This window comes from Polypterus senegalus, chromosome 2, assembly GCF_016835505.1.
Source record: "Polypterus senegalus isolate Bchr_013 chromosome 2, ASM1683550v1, whole genome shotgun sequence".
NCBI classification, from domain to species: domain Eukaryota; kingdom Metazoa; phylum Chordata; class Cladistia; order Polypteriformes; family Polypteridae; genus Polypterus; species Polypterus senegalus.
Window position 1 is genome coordinate 52014071 of NC_053155.1, and position 20136 is coordinate 52034206.

Here is a 20136-nt window from a genome sequence, read left to right on the forward strand (position 1 = left end):
GACACCCTTCCTTTTATCATTGCAGAACAGTTTAAATACCTCGGGGTAAACATCACAAGTAAACATAAAGCTCTTATCAACAAAATTTCGCGTCTGCATGGAAAAAATTAAACAAGACTTGCATAGATGGTCAACCCTTCATCTCACACTAGCTGGAAGAATTAACACTGTTAAGATGAATATTCTTCCTAAGCTCCTTTTTATTTCAAAACATACCAATATACATTAATAAATCGTTCTTTAAGCAATTAGATTCAACAATAACCTCATTTATTTGGAATTCTAAACATCCACGCATCAAAAGAGCGACCCTACAAAGACAAAAGGCAGAAGGCGGCATGGCTCTACCTAACTTCCAGTTTTATTACTGGGGGCAAATATACAGTCGATAAGAACCTGGACACAAATAGAAGAACATACACAGGCATGGACCGCAATAGAAGTAAAATCCTGCAGTACTTCTTTGTATTCCTTGCTCTGCTCCAATAAACACACGCTATCGGCAATACACTAATAACCCAATTGTGCTCCACTCACTTAGAATCTGGAACCAATGTAGAAAGCATTTTAAGACGGAGAAGCTTCTTTCTGTGGCACCCTGCAAAAGAACCACCTCTTTCAACCTCACAAACATATGCAGTTTTAATATCTGGAAAAATTTGGAATTAACTTGCTTAGAGATCTTTATATAGACAACGTCTTTGCATCCTATGAACAATTACATTCCAAATTTAACATTCCAGCTACAAATTTCTTTCACTATCTTCAAATCAGGAACTTTGTTAAACAGAACCTTCCAGATTTTCCTCATCTTGCACCCTCATCCACGCTGGAAAAATATTGCTCAATTTCAAGGAGTTAGACTCCATCTCTACAATATATAAAATCCTTTTACAATCCCTTCCTTTCAAAGATCCAAGAGGACACTGGGAAAATGACCTCTCAATTAATATATCAGAAAAGGAGTGGAAAGTAGCAATGCAGAGAATTCACTCAAGCTCCATATGCGCAAAGCATACAATTATACAACTCAAAATTATATATCGAGCACATCTGTCTCGACTAAAACTCTCCAAAATGTTTCCAGGGCATGATCCAACCTGCGAACGTTGCAACCAAGCCCCAGCCTCACTAGGTCACATGTTCTGGGCCTGCACCAAATTAACATTATTCTGGACAAAAATTTTTAATTACCTCTCAGACAGCCTTGGACTCACAATCCCTCCTAACCCATTAACAGCTGTGTTTGGGGTTCTTCCAGAGGGTCTTAAAGTGGAGAAAGACAAACAAATTGTGATTGCATTCACTACACTGTTGGCACGCAGACTTATTCTGATAAACTGGAAGAACCCAAACTCTCCTCTTTTAAGTCAGTGGGAAACTGATGTGTTATATTATTTAAAATTGGAAAAAATCAAATACTCAGTTAGAGGATCTGTACAGACTTTTTCAAAACATGGCAGGATCTAATCAGTAATATTTTGAAATAAGTTTATAAAGCACAGAGAATTTGTTGATTTAGGTATTTTTACAAGCCTTAAATTTTACACCGTTTGGCTTGCTCTCTCTCTCAAGGGTGGGGATCGATCTGTTCTTAGCATAATTCTTTTTTTTGTAAAAACTTGATTGCTATGTATTGATTGTAATAAAATTAATAAATAAAAATTAAAAAAAAAAAAAAAAAAAGAAACCTATTGCTAAGCATATACTACCACCATACAAAAACAAAACAAACAAATAAATGAAATGCATAATTAAATAAGACAATTGGCAAGTGTTAAAAGTCACTAATTAAATGACACTGTATAGAAAAAGAGGATACCAATAAAGACTATAAAATGCCAACCAAACAAGTAGCTATTGTTTACAAAAGAGCGTTATAATTCATATAAGACACAAAAACATCACTGCAGATCACATAAACAAATACTTAAAAACACAGCTGATTATAAAGAAACAGACTAAGAACAAAAAGGGGAAAGTTGAGGTAATATTCCACAAAATGTAAAGTGGATAAGACTGGCATGTCTCTCTGCCTTGATAATACAGAATAACACTAAGACAACAACACAGAAAACTACAATGAGCTGAACAAAATATGTAAATTACAAAAGCCTGCTCTTGTCAGATTTGACTTCTGCAAGTGAAAAGTTATAGTTATAGTTGGGAATGCTGTATGGAGCTAGCTAGTGCTTGGTATCAGTTATTCATGTTCTCTTTTAAAACTGTACAAATCTTAAAACAATGCAAAAAGGAATAATTCAAGCAACTTATATGACTAATCAGTGAGCTAAATTTCAAAGTATTACTAAATATTTAATTCTTACACTTCTCACATCTAAGGTGTCTTCCTCCCTTAATTGCCTGGAGTTCGCATATACTTGCATCACCCCAGTCCCAAAGGTATCACATCCTAGTGAGCTGAATGACTTCCGGCCTGTTGCCCTGATGTCACATGTGATGAAGACCATGGAGACCCAGGCCCCACCTGGACCCCATGATTATCAGAGTCGACTGTGTGCAGAGGGTACAGACCTATAAATACCTGGGAGTGCAGCTGAGTGATAAATTGGATTGGACTGCCAGTACTGATGCTCAGTGCAAGAGAGGACAAAGCCAACTATACTTCCTTAGAAGACTGGCGTCCTTCAACATCTGCAATATGATGCTGCAGATGTTCTATCAGACAGTGTGGTGAGCGCCCTCTTCTACACGGTGGTGTGCTGGGGAGGCAGCATAAAGAAGAAGGGCACCTCACGTCTCAACAAATTGGTGAGGAAGGCAGGCTCTATTGAAGGCATGGAGCTGGACAGTTTGACATCCGTGGCAGAGCGATGGGTGCTGGGCAGGCTCCTGTCAATCATGGAGAATCCACTGAACAGTATCATCAGAGGAGCAGCTTCAGCAACAGACTGTTGTCACTGTCCTCCTCCACTGACAGACTGAGGAGAGCGTTCCTCCCCCACACTATGCGACTCTTCAGTTCCACCCCTTTGGGGGTAAACGTTAACATTATACAAAGTTATTGTCTGTTTTACCTGCATTTTTATCACTATTTTAATTTAATACTGTTTTTTATCAGTATTCCCTTGGGATTAATAAAGTATCTATCTATCTATATAAAGGACAGCTGCATGCAAGATGTAATTGTAATTGTCTTTGAACAGAAAATATAGGGTTATCTTTACAAAGTAGTTATTATAAATGTTTAATAGGAAAAAGGTTGTCTGGAAGCATTAAAGTACCCTAAACCCCCACCATAGCTTCACTGATCAGTACACATTTTCCACATACTAGACAAGTGTACACATCGCTATGTTTATATACTAACTATAATTAAAATGAAGTTACATTCTTGTTCATCATGGTACTGGAAATTAGCAATGAGCTGCATTTTGGCTGGACATGCAATGAGAAGTCAAGCAAAATTACACCTTTTATTGGCGAACTAAAAAGATTATAATATGCAAGCTTTTAAGGCAACTCAGGCCCCTTCTTCAGGCAAGATGTAATATATAGACTGAATTTCCCTGTGTTTATATAGACAATAGGACAGATACAGCATTGGAAAACCTTTAACTGAGACATTTCAGATGTAAAAAATAGACCTTTCCAGGCTAAAATTCATTTAGCAAGACAGGACAGCAATGTATAGTCAAGATCTTTTTATAACTGCCCAACAAAGTCTTTTCAAGTTTTTGATGAGTTTTTCCATACAATGTGAATCTGTAATCAGGTTGTCTGGTTCAGTCAGAGAGATGTAAACAATCCTCCTATCTGGTTATAAAACTCTTGTCTCTATTTAAGCCATGTTGCAATGTGTTACATTTTAGCATGAGCTTAAGTTCACATTCTTTTCTTTCTTGCTGTGTTTTGAAGTTGCCAATAAGCACTGTGACTTTAACATCCTTCTCACAGTGTCCATGGCTGTTGAAGTGATCTACTATAGGAACTTCTCTATTGCCATGCTTAACCCTTATCCATGAATGCCACTTTTATAATGTTTCCATTAATGGGGGTTCTTGCAGACCATTTTAAACTGGAACCTGTGTAAATTCGTTTTTTAGCGGAGGGTTTGTCCAGGTTCTCTCACATACGAGGGCAGTGTCAGGACATTTCATAAACAGAATTAGGTAGACCACATTAGATGATATGTAGGAAAATTATCCTTTTTATGTGATATTCTATTATGTACTGTGATAGCTGATACCTGATAGATCTTGGATGTCCAAGGGTTAAAAAAAAGCAACATGGGTCCTAATATACATCTAAAAAGGTGTAAAGGTCTAAAAGTATTCTTAACTCCACTGCAACCATGCTGCTCAACAAGACAACCAAATAAGGTAACATTGCAAAATAGTTTTAGCTTTTTACACTACTTACTACAACATGCTCTTAATTATGATAGTAGCCTAATTGGGATACTTTTGTGTCCTACCAAGTCTTACACTTTAGTACATCTTCCTCTTGGTGTTTTTAGGGGTTTTTTTTTGTTCAATTAAATCATTTAATTCAAAATAATGATTTAAACTGATATTCTAAAACAAAAACTGTATTTTTTTAAATTACAAAATGGTACAGTTAAACAGTCAAGCGCCCTAGATAGATCAGCTGGTTTTCAGACTCAAAGCTTGTTAATACAAAGGCAAGTTGAACTTGAAAAGAAAGAAAAGCTGCAACATTAAGTCGACTGTCTGAAATTGGTTTGGATATGAAATATCAGATGTCAAACAAACTAATGAAAAACTCTTCAAAAAGACATCAGCAGTTAATGGTGGCAGTACATACGGTTTATTTCATCCCTTAAAACAGAAATACCCAGCAGAGTTGAACCAATTTGAGAAAGCATGGGACAAAGGTAAATGCTGCATTGCATTTGAACTAGGAAGTTGTAATTTACAAGTTCCTAGTTGAATTTTTCAACTGGAATGCCCCCACAAGTTGGATTTCCTACTCTGAAACTCGGGCAGGTCAGTCAAGTCAGAGTTTGCCCGACTTCAGATTATGACATCAATCCAAAATGGGAATGTACACCACAAAGTTTAGTAAAAGCTGTTGTATTATACTGTTTATTAACATTTCAGTCTATTTTTGGCTAATTCAATCAGTCATACACATAATACTGTCCACCCTCTATCTGTGGGCATGATGTGTTGTTCAGTAGTTGTTTGTATACAGAAAGATCAAGCACAACAAAATGCTTTCCTGGAGATGTCCATAATGTTTCACTAGAACACAATCAACTCAGGTGTGATGTCATTCTCTGCTCCAAAATCCGAGATAAATGGAACGCAGCATATCCAGTCCAGGCCCATTTTTACTTGGCCACAGGCAGTTACAGACACATTCATGCATAGAGGTTGTGCACCCTAGTCTATTTAAGTCTGGTTTATACTTGAACTGTCTGCTCTGGGTGCAAGGGCCGTACGGCAAAAATGACATCACACACAGATCCATGCCCCTGCATGCAGCAGGCATGTGCCGGGTTTCCACCATGCATTACTACAAAATTTCTTCTAACTACGTGGCAATGCGGATGCAGCGCAGTGTATCTAATGTGGTGAATTATAAGGAGAGGCTGGATATATGAGTGCCAGAATGATGAATGTGCTCATCAAAGGTTAAGTAAACAAAAAATATAAAGTGCATCTGTTCATTTAGGATCCCCACTCACTGAGGACTGACAATGAAAATATAAGTAATTTGCACCCTAGTAGAACCCTGTGGAAACACGGACGAATCAAGTATAAAAGGATCTTTAGACAGCATAATTACATTAACAGCAGGGTATGCCCTGTCTGGGGCGGGGGGAAAGATACGCCACAGATGTCCATTTTGCCTTCCTGCCATGCAATGGTGGCTAAGTTACGAGGAGGGAGAAGAACAGGGGGCAAGCTGCCTGTAAGAAGCGGTCAGGGGCTATCAAAGTTGCAGTAGACGATCTGACTTCTCTACAGCAGTGTTTACCAACCACCAGTCCTTGGACACGTACCATAGACAGTTTTTGCCAGTCCACGAGGATCAGGTAAGGCATGTACTTTAGCGCACAACTGCCGGTCCATAAAAAGTAAGCAATGCAGAGTTACCAATCTGCTTAGTTCGCCAGTGTTAATAAGTCTGGAAGCTCAAACCCCTCTCCATCACCACCTTACCGAAATCGATCTAACGTTCCTAAATGCACTCTTGAAACTCCAAGGGGACCCCCTCCTCCATTAGTTGATCTATCTAACATTAGTATCTCTACACATATGTAATTGCAACTCCTTGCTCTTCAATCCAATGCATTAGTAAATTAAGCCAATGGAAAATACATAAAGGTCTGCAAAAATTTTTCAAACGAAAAATGATCCACAAGTCAAAGACATTGAAAACCACTGCTCCAGAAAGGGAAGAAGCTGTCTGGTGTGCTCTGCAAATTAAACTGTTTGGGGAAAAAAAGAAAACTGACCAGTGGTACTAGCAAGAAGGCATGTCTAAGCTATACGGAAGAGCAGCGAGACTTATAAAACAGAAAAAGTTTAGGGAAAGTTGCCTAAAAGTGATGTGATAGGAATATGAAGGGAGCAGAGAAGAACAACTAGGGCTGCAAACGCAAAATTAAATTGCGTAATTTAATTAATTAAATTTAAAAATTTATAGAGCAGTCAGCACAGAAAGAGGTTTTCTTATTTTGCACATTTCATCACTGACAATACACTGTATATATACTGCAAGTTACTGTATTTCTAAGAAATATACGGATGTATTTTCAGTTTGCAAAATATGAACAGTCTTCTCAGTTTGTTTTTTTTTTTCCTCAAGAATAGCTGAAAATTGCTTCTATGTGGAAATAGTCAAATAAATCAGCAATTGTCCATAAAGTTAAAAAAACAAAAAACAATTAAGATTTAATTTTTTTTGCAATATTGCCGAGCCCAGTGTTTTACATACTAATTATATGACTAATTCTTCAGGTGACAGGAGTCAATACATTATAGTGTTACTATCTGGTTACTAAATTAATTTCCACTTGAATACATAAAAGCAAAATCTTTATCGATCCATCTATACCTAGAGAACCTCAAAAATAAAAAGTAGGCTCAATTTTAAACCAACAACTGTACAAATTAATAATAATTTGTAATATGTCCGTGACATGGCACAAAACTGAACATCAAAAATATTTCACATATTTTGATTTTGTAACTAAAGCTGCACACAGGTAGGTTCTTTTTTTTACAGTGGGGCTTAATATAATTACTTTAAAGCAATTTAAATTTTTAAGGTCTATATAGAAATAGCACAACTATATAAAGTAAATACATTTAATTTGTGAGCTCTGTAGTGGTCCTCCAGAGGCGATGGTGGCCTGGGATCTCCTCTGAGATTTTTTACAGTATAACTGAATTTTGTGTGGGGTGGGACTTGCAAAAGGTCTACGATCCATTCAGCCTGTAACAAAAGAAGAAATGAAAAAAATACAGAAATTTAAAGCAAACGTAAAATTAGAGATTGTATATTTTACAAAACAAAATTCAGCAACACAAAATTTAAAATTTCAAAATTCAAAATTTAATAGACATAGTATCATATTTTATTATTTAAGCAGTACAGTGGGGAGTGATGATCTATAACAGGTCCAGTGTCCTTAGGCCTGTGTGGGATTCCTCACACATTCTGAAAGTCTGAAATGGATAGGGCAGGTTTGAAAATGTGATTTTATTATTTTGGGATTCATTCAACTATTTACTTATTTTCAGACCCTTCCAATATATAGGGCCTTGGGGGCCGAAGTCTATAAGTCAGGAACCAAATACAACTCTGAGAACAGTTCAATACATGCACCAGGTTAATTTAGATTTACCAGTCAACTCAATATGTATGTGTTGGGATGTGGCTGAAATCAGAAGGACCATTTGTATATGTATATCAAATGTTAATTAGTAAAAATAAAGAAACTGTTGGATTTAAATCAGACATATAGTATCAGAATGTGAACAAATGGCAATTAAACTGTACAAGGTCGAATATGAATATTGTCATTATTTTGCTCTATATTTTTGCTACTCTTTCTGCAAAATATTTGTATGATAAAAAAGATCTGATCCACAAGCAATAGTAAACATTAATAAGAGGGTGCCACAGGGAAATGGGAAATATTCAATTGACGTTCATTGCATGAATAAATTACAAAATACAATTAATGATGGTAATCAATATTCATTTTATGTTTTGAAGAAAACATCATGAAGGTGTTGTCCATTTCTCCATACACATTCTGTACACAGCCTGTAAAAAAAAAAAATTCTGCATTGCTCAACATAACATGTCAAGAGGAATGCCAGCGATTTCCTCTTCAATCCTCCTTTTTAGTTCAGCAATGGCTGCTGGACATGTGCGGTACACTTGGATTTTAAGATGTCCCCACAGGAAAAAAACAATCACAAACAGTGAGATGTGGGGATCTCAGAGGCCACGAAATGGCACCGTTACATGAAATGATGTGCCTTCCAAACAATCGTCGAATAGCTGCCACCGATTGTTGGGCAGTGTGTGAAGTGACTCCACCTGGGGACTTCTTTTTTAAGGCTGAACATGTTTCTTCGTAATTACGCACCCATGTTGTAATCACATGAGCAGATGGGGCACGATCATGACGTCCTAACTGGTAATGACGCTGAAATTCCCTTTGCACAGCAGTCACACTATCACCGTTCTTATAAAAGGCTTTCACAGCGAACGCTGGTTGCGCACCACTCAACTGCTGCATTAGAACTAAAGGCAAGGGGTTATAAACGAGGTCACATTGGTCCCAAACAACTGCAGACTCACCGGGGTCGCCAACACCTAGTTCCAAAATTTCCCATTTCCCTGCACTACCCTGTATATATTTTAAGCAAAAATTAAAAATTGAAGGTTTTAAACACAACATTCTTTCAACATTGCTTTCACTACAGGTGCACAGGCACAACTTTGCATTTCTAAATTTCTATTTTATCCTTTCAGCACTCAAATACTGTTACCTATTTTTATCTTTTTGCAACTGAAGGCTGTAGCGACTCTTTGTTAATTCGATGACTATATTTTTAAAGCTTCAGTATTTTTTTTTTAATTTTTCAAATTGAACAATTGTGAATTTCATATGTTACAGTTTTCTGGTTAATCATACTGTGTAAGCGTGTATGAAATAACTTTGTTAAACTGCTGTTAAACTGCACATGGTCCATGATTGAACAGAGCATAAATGCAGCTTACAACGAATACTGAGGTCTCCTATTGTCATGAAGCACAATTTGGTAAAATCTACAATACTAGCATTACTCGCAGCATTCAGTGTTTCATAAACTGTGCTCAAAAAGAGGTTTAGCTATTATGACTTACATATTAAAATGATGTCAAGACAAAAGAAATCAAATAGGAGGTATGCAAAATAATGCAAAGTTTCAACTAATCGATTAGGTTACAGAGTACAAAATGATGTACTCAAGAAATCTGGAAAACATTTTTAGAATAAATCAATTTTAATTTTCTTTCTTTTCATTTTTCTTTACACAGGTAAATGCATTTGTTTAAAAACTAAGAAATGTAATTATGGTACATGAATGTTTTGGGTGAACTATGGTTATTGATATAACATCAAAAAGCTGCACTTTAGAAAATTCTAAACAGTGCAGTATTTGCATGTGTACCGATTTGACTTTTTAAAAATACCACTAAACAGGGATTTCAAATAAACTTGTATTGTGATGATGGACCAAGACAAATGATCGTAAGAGGAGAGGAAAATGAAGAGTACAGTATACTCAAAAGACATGCAAGTAAGGTGAACAAGCAGCTCTAAACATACTTGGCCCATCATGAACAAAGGGAGAACTCATACTGTCTCAGAGTTGGGATTGAATCCTGCATTTTGAAACTGTCAGCCATTAGAACCAATCTCTACACTACTGTACACTTGTCAGATACAGATGATGCACTGAGTCCATGGTGCTATTATTTGTATGTCAATTCTTGCACAATTTCTTATTAATATAAATTTAATTTGGAGACTAACTCCTACTATGTTTTGCTATTTTATATAAGTTGTCAGTGAAAATGTTGGACTCAAGAATAAATGTTTGTTTTATATATAAATGAATACCTTTAAATTTGATTTAAAACACTGTATAGCCAAGATATTACCAGCATTTCTAATGGCTTTCACTGCTTGAAATGACCGATTTTTAATTTATTATTGCTATATGGCTGCAAAGCTCCATTTGCAGCAGCCATTCCATCAGTGGCTTGGTAAACTCCCTTAGCTTATCCTTAATTAGACGTATATAAATGTTAATTTTGTTTATTTTTTATGTTGGTTATAACAGAATCTTTTTAATAGCATTTTCACTGCTGAAACTTATTATTCTGTTCACATGGGTTGCAAGGTGCCGGCATTCCTAAAGTTCATTTCTGGGTTCAAAATTTGCCAAAATGATACAGCTTTCTCGAAGGAACATGCAAGTCTATTTTAGTTTTAACAAAATGAAGGATAATCCATGTGACAGATTGCCAAGAAACTGGAGATTTCATACAAAGTTATCTATTACTGCCTTGAGAGAAGCACGCAGAGTAGATCTAACAGGACAGAAAAATAAGGGGAAGGCCCAGATACACTTAAAAGGATAAGAACATCAGAATCTGTAATTTAAGAACCAAACGCCTTACAGGTCTTCAGTTGGGGTCTTCTTTAAATACATTCCAAATACCAGTGTCATCTGCATCTCAGAAAAGATGAATCCAGGATGTTGACCACAACACTCTTTTCTAGACATCTTCCGTCCAAATGTCTGTGTTCTTTTGCCCAATTGAAGCTTTTCTTTGTGCTTGTGGTGTCAGTTTCAGATACAGCTTTTTCTTTGAAACTCCGCCTCTTAGACCAGCATCCAGTAATGGTCTTCTCTCTTTCCCTTTCTTGTAGTCAATACTTGTATTTGGCAGGTATTTAAGGGAGTAGCCAACTGAAGACCTGTAATATGTTTGTTTCTCAAACTTCAGATTCTGTTGTACTTAGTCTTTTATGCAGTTGTGCATCTGGGCCTTCCCATTTTTTTTAACTTTTTTTTTATGAAGTCTTCAATTTCTTGCCCATCTTTCATATGGAATAATATCCATTTCGCAAAAAAAAAAAAAGCCTGCCTGTTTCTTGAGGGAGTGGCTTCATTCTGAAACCCAGAACTGAACTTCAGGAATGCCAGTATCTTAAAACCCAATTGAACAGAATAACAGGTTTCAGTAGGGCTAACGCAATTACAAGGGCTTCTCTGTAATATCCAATAAGCATTTGTACATGAATAATTAAAGTTTATCAGTACGACACTAAAGGAATGGCTGCTGAAAATAGATCTTTGCAGTCATGAATAATTAAAAATAAATAATTTCACAAAGTGACAACCATTAGAAACATATACTTAAGTCAAGTTAATGCTATATTGATAAGGGTACAAGTGACAGTGTCTATCAAAACCATGAACATTTCCGATCGAGTCCAAACTTTTCACTGGTTGTGTAATTTAATTAATGATACTAATACAAATGTTTCTAAATATAACGTCAAATAGAAATTATAAGGGATGCGATTTATGTCATATATGTGATTAAAATATGTTAAAAATGTTTCTGCAGCTTAATGCCTGCTTTGTGTGAAATTGCCAAACATGAAAAATTCCCCGTCACCTCGCTTTCAGTTATGTAACTGACGTACCGACAATGCTGAGTTCATTTTAAAAAGCTCCACTCACTTTTCTTTTAGAAACCCCTAAAAATGGAAGTCATTTTTTATTGTGTTTATAAAACTACTTTTAATTGTCACTGTTTTGGATGCTGCTCATTATGGAAGACAACGTGCACAGTAGTGTGAGAATAACGCTTTTTTTGTATACAAGTCCCTTACCTGAAGAGTACCGGGTAATGATTTCAGGGGAGTCCTGGCTCCGTGTCTGAATAAAACCTGCACAAGCTTCAGTTCGTATTCAGAGGGGCGGGCAGCTCCACCCACGGTGTCCAATGATATTCGCCGTTTTTCGTACAGCCAATAGGCACCGGCAACCGCACAAGTGACGGTCGCAAAAAAAGACCCTTTAGTCCAAGTTTTCATCTCGACAGCGTGTTACAGGTACCGGTACGAAGAAAAATAAAAGATATTACAATAAAATTACGTCTTTAGTTTAACGCAAGAAGTATATGTCAGTGAACATTTCCACCCGTTAGAAAACTCAAAATTCCAAATTCGGAGGAAAGATACACTCGACTAGAAGCGAAGTCCTCAACTATGACTGTAGCAATCAAAATGATTACCTAAGTTCCAAAAAAAACGACCATATATTTAAGCCAGTGGTACAAAATACTCCTAGCTAAAGGAAATGGTCCTCTACTTCCGAAAAGCACACTGAGCAATCAGTGGCTGTTACCGCGAGCTTTCTGGGAATTGTAGTCATGCCAGACAGGACCGCTTATGACGTAAAACAACTGAAACGCTCACTGAGGCGACAATAGTCTTTTACTCTTTTTTAAACTACATTTCCCATTCAACACTGCAGGCCTCACTGTCAATTTCGTTCAGTGATGACACTATCTTTTTAGATAATTGGGTAATGTCATTTATTCTTTACCTAATAAATTATGTAATTTTATTCATTCAAAGTGAATTCCTATTTATCGTATGCTCGTGATATAAATAATGCAATCTACCTAGCCAAAAAAATGAAACGCACAACTGCTTTACCGTGCCCAGAGCGAAACTCACAAGTGATGGTGAGCAACAGTGAACGAAGTTTTAACACAAGTTTTAATGTATGCCCATTTGTGAGACGATCATATTTTGGGTTAAATCAGCTTTTAGCAATTCACTGAAGAGAATTATTATCATTGGCATCATCATCATGGTTGTTGTTCGTGTTATTTGGGGCTGTGTAGGTCGTCAGACGATAAGACTAATCCATAGTATGCGAATATAATATAAAACAATATAATCGGATATTCGCTTTGAGTCCAAGTTTTCGTAGGTCTGTATTGTTTAAAAAAATGTCTCGTCGCCCAGGGCCGTTTTTGGGCAACAGATTGTACTGTGCAGAGTGCAGTCAGTGCAGGCGATATCGAGGTGTACAACATAAACATTTCTTGTGTTCCGGTCCGGTCAGGTCCGAAACATTTATTCTAAATAAATAAAGATAGGAATCTGTACATGGAGCTGCAATATTAATCCTGACCAGTAGAGGGCACCGTAGGAGCTTGCCTAGACCGCCTATCCCCAGAAACGACCCAACACTCACTCATACATGGCAAATGTAGTGTTCACGTGTCTTTGAGATACTAGGACCAGGATAAAAAATGTTAGTGTGATGCAACTTTTCCTTGCAGCCACAACTATTACTATGGCTTAGAAAAATCTTGTACACGGTAGGCTCTCATACTCATTGTTATTTTATTTTCTATGAATTGTACCCATAGTAAAAATTATTTATTTCTCCACAGTAACCCTGGGATTCCACGGTTCTTGAGGCTGATCCTCCAATTAGCTGTGAACCACCCAATCGCACTGCACAGGTGGTGAATCAGCTGAGGAGGGTGGGTTGGCTGCAGGGATCTGTGGTATCTGGGGTGAACTTCTCCAGGCTGGTGGTAAGGCTGTCCTCCTGGCATTGCAAGCAATCTTTGCTTCCATTTGGGAGACTGGCATCATCCCAACTGACTGGAAAAACGGGACTTGTTGTCCCTATCTGGAAAGAGAAGGGTGATTGCCTGGATTGCAGCAACTACAGGAGGATAACACTGCTCTCGTTGCTAGGGTCATCCTCAATAGGATCTGTGATCACTTGCTCACCTCCAGCGACCGGAACAGTCTGGTTTTATGCCTAAGAAGTCTACCATCGACCGCATCCTGGCACGGAGTGTTCTCGTGGAGCGCAAACACGAATATCAGCAGAGTTTCTTTGCAGCCTTTGTCGATTTTCACAAAGTGTTTAACTCAGTTGATTGAGCTGCCCTGTGGGACATCCTGAGGGTTCATGGGATCCCCTCAAGGTTGCTGGATATCATGGCTGGCCTGTACACTGGTACTGTGAGTGCTGCACAGAGTGGAGGCAGAACCTCTGCGTTTTCCCCAGTTGATTCTGGGGTTTGTCAGGAGTGTGTTTTTGCTCCTTCTCTGTTCAATGCCTGTATTGACTGGGTGTTAGACAAGGTCGTGGGGTCCAGCGGCTGTGGGGCATCTGTTGGTGAAGAAAGATTCACACATCTTGACTTTGCTGACAATGCTGTGATCTTCGCAGAGTCAATGGAGGCTCTGATCGGGGAGCTCGAGAGACTGAGTGAGGAGTCTGAGTGTCTGGGCTTGTGAGAGTCCTGGATAAAAACCAAGATCCAGGCCTTTAATGACCTCTTGGGCACAGCCATCAGCAGTGTGTCAGCTTGTGGAAAGAGTGTCGACCTTGTTGAGAGGTTTACTTACCTTGGCAGTGACATTCATGTCTCTGGTGACTCTTCCTATGAAGTAGTATGAAGTATGTTGTCTTCCTCCTGTTTCTGTGACCAGCTACTTTTGCTATGTTGACATTAGGGTAAATACTGTTGCCCTGATGACTTCTCCTTTACTCAATTACCAGCATTTCCAGCAATCCCCTATTGACATACAGTATACTAACTTTTATTGCTTTCCCTGGCTCATACCTCCATTATGAGTGATTGCTTATCTACGTCCACCTTTTTTCTACGCTACTGCAGTAAGGTTTAGGTTGTTACACAGATTGATCAAAAGTAGTACCAAAAAGAGCACACAATGACATTGTTAGGTTCAGGCAAAAAGATCAGAGCAAGAAGCAAGGCAAAACAGCAGCATTAGGGAAAGGGAATACTTGTTGATCACGTTGCTGAGAATGGACTGACAATGTGTTTTATGTTTGTCAGACACACAAGTAAGAATTTTTACTCTACTCCATAGACTTGACAGCACTTGAACTTGAAAAATCATTGTTGAAACACAAACAAAAAGTCAGAAATTCCATTCCTTCAGAGGGACAATTTCTGAACTTTCTTGGTTAAAGAGGGACCTTTATGAGGTAGTAAACCTTTGTATTGCAGGTTGTGCCCCAAAGGGATTCAATCATGTTACATCTCATAAAGAGTGACAGACAGAAAGAGAGAATAGGGGGGCTTTTTAGAAAAGCCTAATGCCTTTCTCCATGAGTGACAACCGTATGCCACTGCCAGAGAAGCATCTATGGTGATATTCCTTTAGGGAACAGGCGACAACTCATATGTTGTCTTGGAAAAGTGGGATTTCTAAAGGCAACTCATACAATGTGAATTAAGAGTTAACGTACAGAGGTGTAACTACTTCATCAGCTGCCATTTTTTAACATTCCGTTTAGTTGTTTCAGTTGTCTTTGTTTTGAACAATGCTTTTTTTGAGTAAAATGAGATTAGATAATGCAGTGTTTTAAATTAGTATTGATGATAATCTTGAAAGTTACTTGAGAAGTTTAACCCGTAGTAGGAAGATGTTTAGGTGAATATCAAGGAAGCTGGAAAAATAACTGGCATCAGTGCAAGAATTCCACCCATATATACATTATTGAATCCATTTTAAAACCCAGAAAATGGCCCATGAGCGTGATAATGATAACAATGGTGATGATGATGAGCTCAGTGGTGGCATGATGCCAAGGGAGAGACACCTAAGCAAAAATAACCTGGTCACATCAGTGCTCTAGCCCAGCATCACCAAAAACAGGCCACACGAGAAAAGATTCTGCAAAAGGAAAGTGCAATAATACTCAAATGGAGTGATCCTGCTGTAAAGAAAAGGCACTCTCTGAGTCAGAAACACAACCCTTCTTTTCTTTTGAGTTCTTCTCTGTCTTGACTTGCTGTGGAGTTTGGACAGGTGTTTGCAAACTTGTTTGTAAAACAGGCCATCTTTTTTTTTCCTTTCTCTACCTCCTATCATCTGAATGTGCCATCTATAGAATGGCAGAGCTGTTTGGGCAGTTTCAGCCTTCTAGTCATTTGCCTTTGAAGCAGCGTCTTCATAAAATGGAGGTTTTGTAGGCTATTGGACAAGGCAGGTAAGCAAGCTGTTTATTAGTCACACCATCTTGTAAAAAACTTATGATTTTGCTGATGAGGTAGCTATTTACACATTTTGCCTGTTCGTTGTATTTTCTTATTGGCTTTGCTACCTTTCCAACCTGCATGTCTGCCATAACATATTGGAACATTTTTCCAGAGAGATGGCCTATCATAACATCCATCCATCCCATCCATTTTCTAACCCGCTGAATCCGAATACAGGGTCACGGGGGTCTGCTGGAGCCAATCCCAGCCAACAAGGCAGGAACCAATCCTGGGCAGGGTGCCAACCCACCGCAGGACACACACAAACACACCCACGCACCAAGCACACACTAGGGCCAATTCAGAATCGCCAATCCACCTAACCTGCATGTCTTTGGATTGTGGGAGGAAACCGGAGCGCCCAGAGGAAACCCACGCGGACACGGGAGAACATGCAAACTCCACGCAGGGAGGACCCGAAGTGAACCCGGGTCTCCTAACTGCGAGGCAGCAGCGCTACCACTGCGCCACCGTGCCGCCCCTATCATAACATGCTTATTCAATATAAATAAACATTCTGCATTATTTTGCAAGTGGTTGCTCAGAAGCTTGGTCTGTAAATTAAATTCTGTTAGCAAAATTTGTATGAATGTGCAAGTGCTTCATTTCCTTTGTGTTTACCACAGAAGGACACATTTACTCCTAGATGTATTTGACTTTATATACATTAATGAAAATTTTAAGAATATTTATTTGTATTATCTTTCAATTTTACCATTTTATGTGAAAAAGAAAAATATATCTTTTCATATACACTAAACCAACATATTAGCTCTTGATTTGTGTAAAATCAGGAAGCAAGAGTTTAAGATGTGTGCAAATGGATGTAAAATTAGCCTAACACATGAAGCATTGTGTTGGGAAGATGAATTTTGTCCAAATTATGTGATGTTATAAATAAAAAAAATATGTCAGGGGTTAGTGGTGGGTTTGCTGCTCTATTTAACCTATATACGTTATCTACAGTATATAGTTATGATACTAACAAGCTGGTTAAGATAACACATAACAGTAGATTATACATAGGTTATACAATGGACTGTCATTTCACCCGTGGGATATCATTTTTAGCTTTGGTCTCCATGTTACAAAAAGATAAAACAGGGTAAGAGAAAGATGATAGAACAGCAACTAGGCTAATTCCAGGATTAAATAGGATTAGCAATGAGTATCAAAGAGTAAAACAGTAGAGTTTTGAAAATTGCCTCTAATTCATTTTGCATGTGATTTCACAATTGCAAAATGCAAAACCCATTAAAATGAGGTTTTGGGTTTTTTTTTTTTAATTGTTCGGTGTGAAAGCAGGGAACATTGGTCCCTAAGGGTTATTCCAAAGTCAAAACCATTGTTTCTTTCCTTGCCACCCTACAATTCTGCTGCCGCTGCACAGATCTTTCACAGCTTCCTCCGCGAGGATCCATGTGTACTCATCTGCCTTTTGCACTGCCTGCCTCCCACTTCGTACCGCTCATTTCAAGTCATCAGTTAACACGATCTGCGTTCACTTTCACCAACTCTGTAAGCTGATCTAGGATAGGATCCTTCCAGAAACCTACCTGCAGCCACACACCCAAGCCAATGGCTTTCAATAGGGAAGAAGGGCCCTCAAAGTGCTCCCAGGTAAGTGCACTCAACCCCACTCTGCATCAGAGTAACGATCCCTATGCATTTGCACATGAGTTGCAGAAAAAGAGTTGCAGATGAGATGAAAATATATGTGGAACTAGCCCAGATTTTGCTGATTGTAGAAGACATTTCACATTTTTTGAGTGAAGCAAAAGGTTTGCTGGTTTCACGGAAACTGATTTGTTCATCTCTAGCTATGATGAAAGTTTGAAGAAATTGAACCTTTTTAATGTAAGCAAATGACGATTAAGCAGTGACATTATTGAATTGTTTAAAATTATGAAGGGTATTGATAAGGAGCAGTGTTGGTTGGTAAAATTCGTCCATGCATTTTTCACCGAAAATTTGCTGGGATCACCTGTGACCTTATTCGGCAAATTTTTCACTGAAAATTTACTGTGCAGCAAATGTAGATGGACTTTTTTTTTACACAGCAACTCATGATGCTTTGAGAAACCAGTGTCACATCACACAGCTGAGCAGCAGTGCTGGATGGGGATGTCCTAATCTGCTCCACCTGCTAGAGCAGACGTTTCACACATGTGTACAGAAACATACTCCACCTCAAATTTAATTTTATGATGCTGCCTAATCTGCTTCACACATGCGTGAATAATTTTCAAAGTATATATGCCTTTGTGATGTCGTTACACAATTGGTATTCAACTGGTTTTACTAAAAAGAAAAAAAAATTACAGACAGTCCCCCCTCAGTATATGCTGCTGATCTTGAGCATCATAGCCTCTGTGGGTATAAGTTAGTCATAGTGATAAAATATTATTTTATTTCAGGGAATCATGGTGGGACAGTGGTTAGCACTGCTGCCTCACAGCTCAGGACACATTTTTTACCATAATAATCAGTCGGGTATAGTTGGCAGACACTTCTGTAGCAAATAGGGATCTGAAAAGACCATCTCACCATGAAAATCCACTCGAAACCAGTTTAGTTTCTCCTTCTCCACTTGACTTCAGAACATTTTGTCATGTTTGATGAAATTCCAGAATGTTTCCATAATCAGGTGAACTTTGAGGCAAAGTAAACTCAGAGGAGTTTGCTCATCACTTGTAAGCAGGGCATATCCAGTCAATTAAAAAAACAAACAATGCTAAATTTCTTACAAACATAAGTATTGTTTCATACACAAAAACAATAGTTTTAAGAAATGGTGATAAACAGCATGATGGACTTGGCCACAAAGATTTTCGAGAAAAGTGAAAGATTGAGGAACCAGGTAGGCCCAAATGGCCTATTCTCACCAAACTATTGTTATGTCCATAAAGATCAGTATGCTTAGTTATGCAGGTGATTCATTTTCAGATCCATGACGCTCATGACCATTACTTGAGGGTAATCAATTACTTGAGGCTTCATGCACTCCACAAAGTAGCAATAAGTTGGCGAGAGTTGATCATGGTGACCTCAGGGTGCTTGTATTTCCAATATAGAACATTACGAATTCCTCCTAAAAGTACTTTTGTACTGTAAAAACAATTGGGTGTGTTAGATTTGGGCAGAGGCAATATGGTTAATCCAACTTGTGGCTTTATGGACGTGACACTAGTGACAACTGGCATGTTCAAAAAGGCTACCATGCACATCACAAGGCTAATAGGAAGGACAAGAAGCTGCTATATGTTCAATATTAATTCTTTTCATCATATATGGACATCTGGCACCAACCATTAATTGTTAGGTAACCCTTTAGACCATGGGTCAATGGCATACAGAGGTGAGACTGGATTAATGACATCCATTACAACTTCTTCTATTGATTACTTGCCATCACCAGCTGAGTTTGGATTGGTGTCAGGCCTAAGAAGCCTGAAATGGATGATAAGCACAACTTCTTCCTTAGAGATGATAACCAGCAGACTTATTCATGGAAACAAAATTGACCTGTGGGTAATCAGGAAAGCATTCTCTTTTGCCTGAGGAATATTGACCGAGAAATTTGTCAGTGCTTTCAAAGAGACAGATCAAAATTTTGTGAAAACATCCTCAGTATATCACACAAGTATAGTCTGTGTTCATCAAATATCACAGACAGTAGGTAACACAAATGCGATATCCATTTATTAATAGCACTTCAGAAAAGGCTTAAGAACAGTCAGTCCACCTCAAGGGCAGCATGGTGGCACACCTATAATGCTGCTGCCTCGTAGTATGGATACCAGGGTTCTCTGAAGCATGAGCAGCTGAATTTTTTTATATTAAAATGTGCAATATAAATTAGGAAGTTAGTGAAACTTTTTCTTTTCTACCAGGGAGTGGTTGTTTATTATTATTATTATTATTATTATTATTATTATTATTATTATTATTTATTTGGCAGCAGTTTATTCAATTTAATCTGTAGAGACAGGTTAATGAATTTTCTCT

General features: G+C 38.0%; 1 protein-coding gene across 3 annotated transcripts in view; it reads right to left on the bottom strand.

Moving 5' to 3' along the window:
* acp6 (acid phosphatase 6, lysophosphatidic) overlaps positions 1-12306 on the bottom strand; it is a 59025-nt gene extending 46719 nt beyond the window's left edge. For all 3 annotated transcript variants that reach the window (XM_039743668.1, XM_039743670.1, XM_039743671.1), the window contains exons 1-2: positions 11909-12306; positions 7303-7431 (exon numbers count right to left, since the gene is read on the bottom strand). In XM_039743668.1, coding sequence (XP_039599602.1) covers positions 7303-7431; positions 11909-12112 — 333 coding nt within the window. In that variant the 5' untranslated portion in view covers positions 12113-12306. The remainder of the gene's footprint in view (positions 1-7302; positions 7432-11908) is intronic.
* Between the last annotated feature and the right edge of the window lie 7830 nt (positions 12307-20136).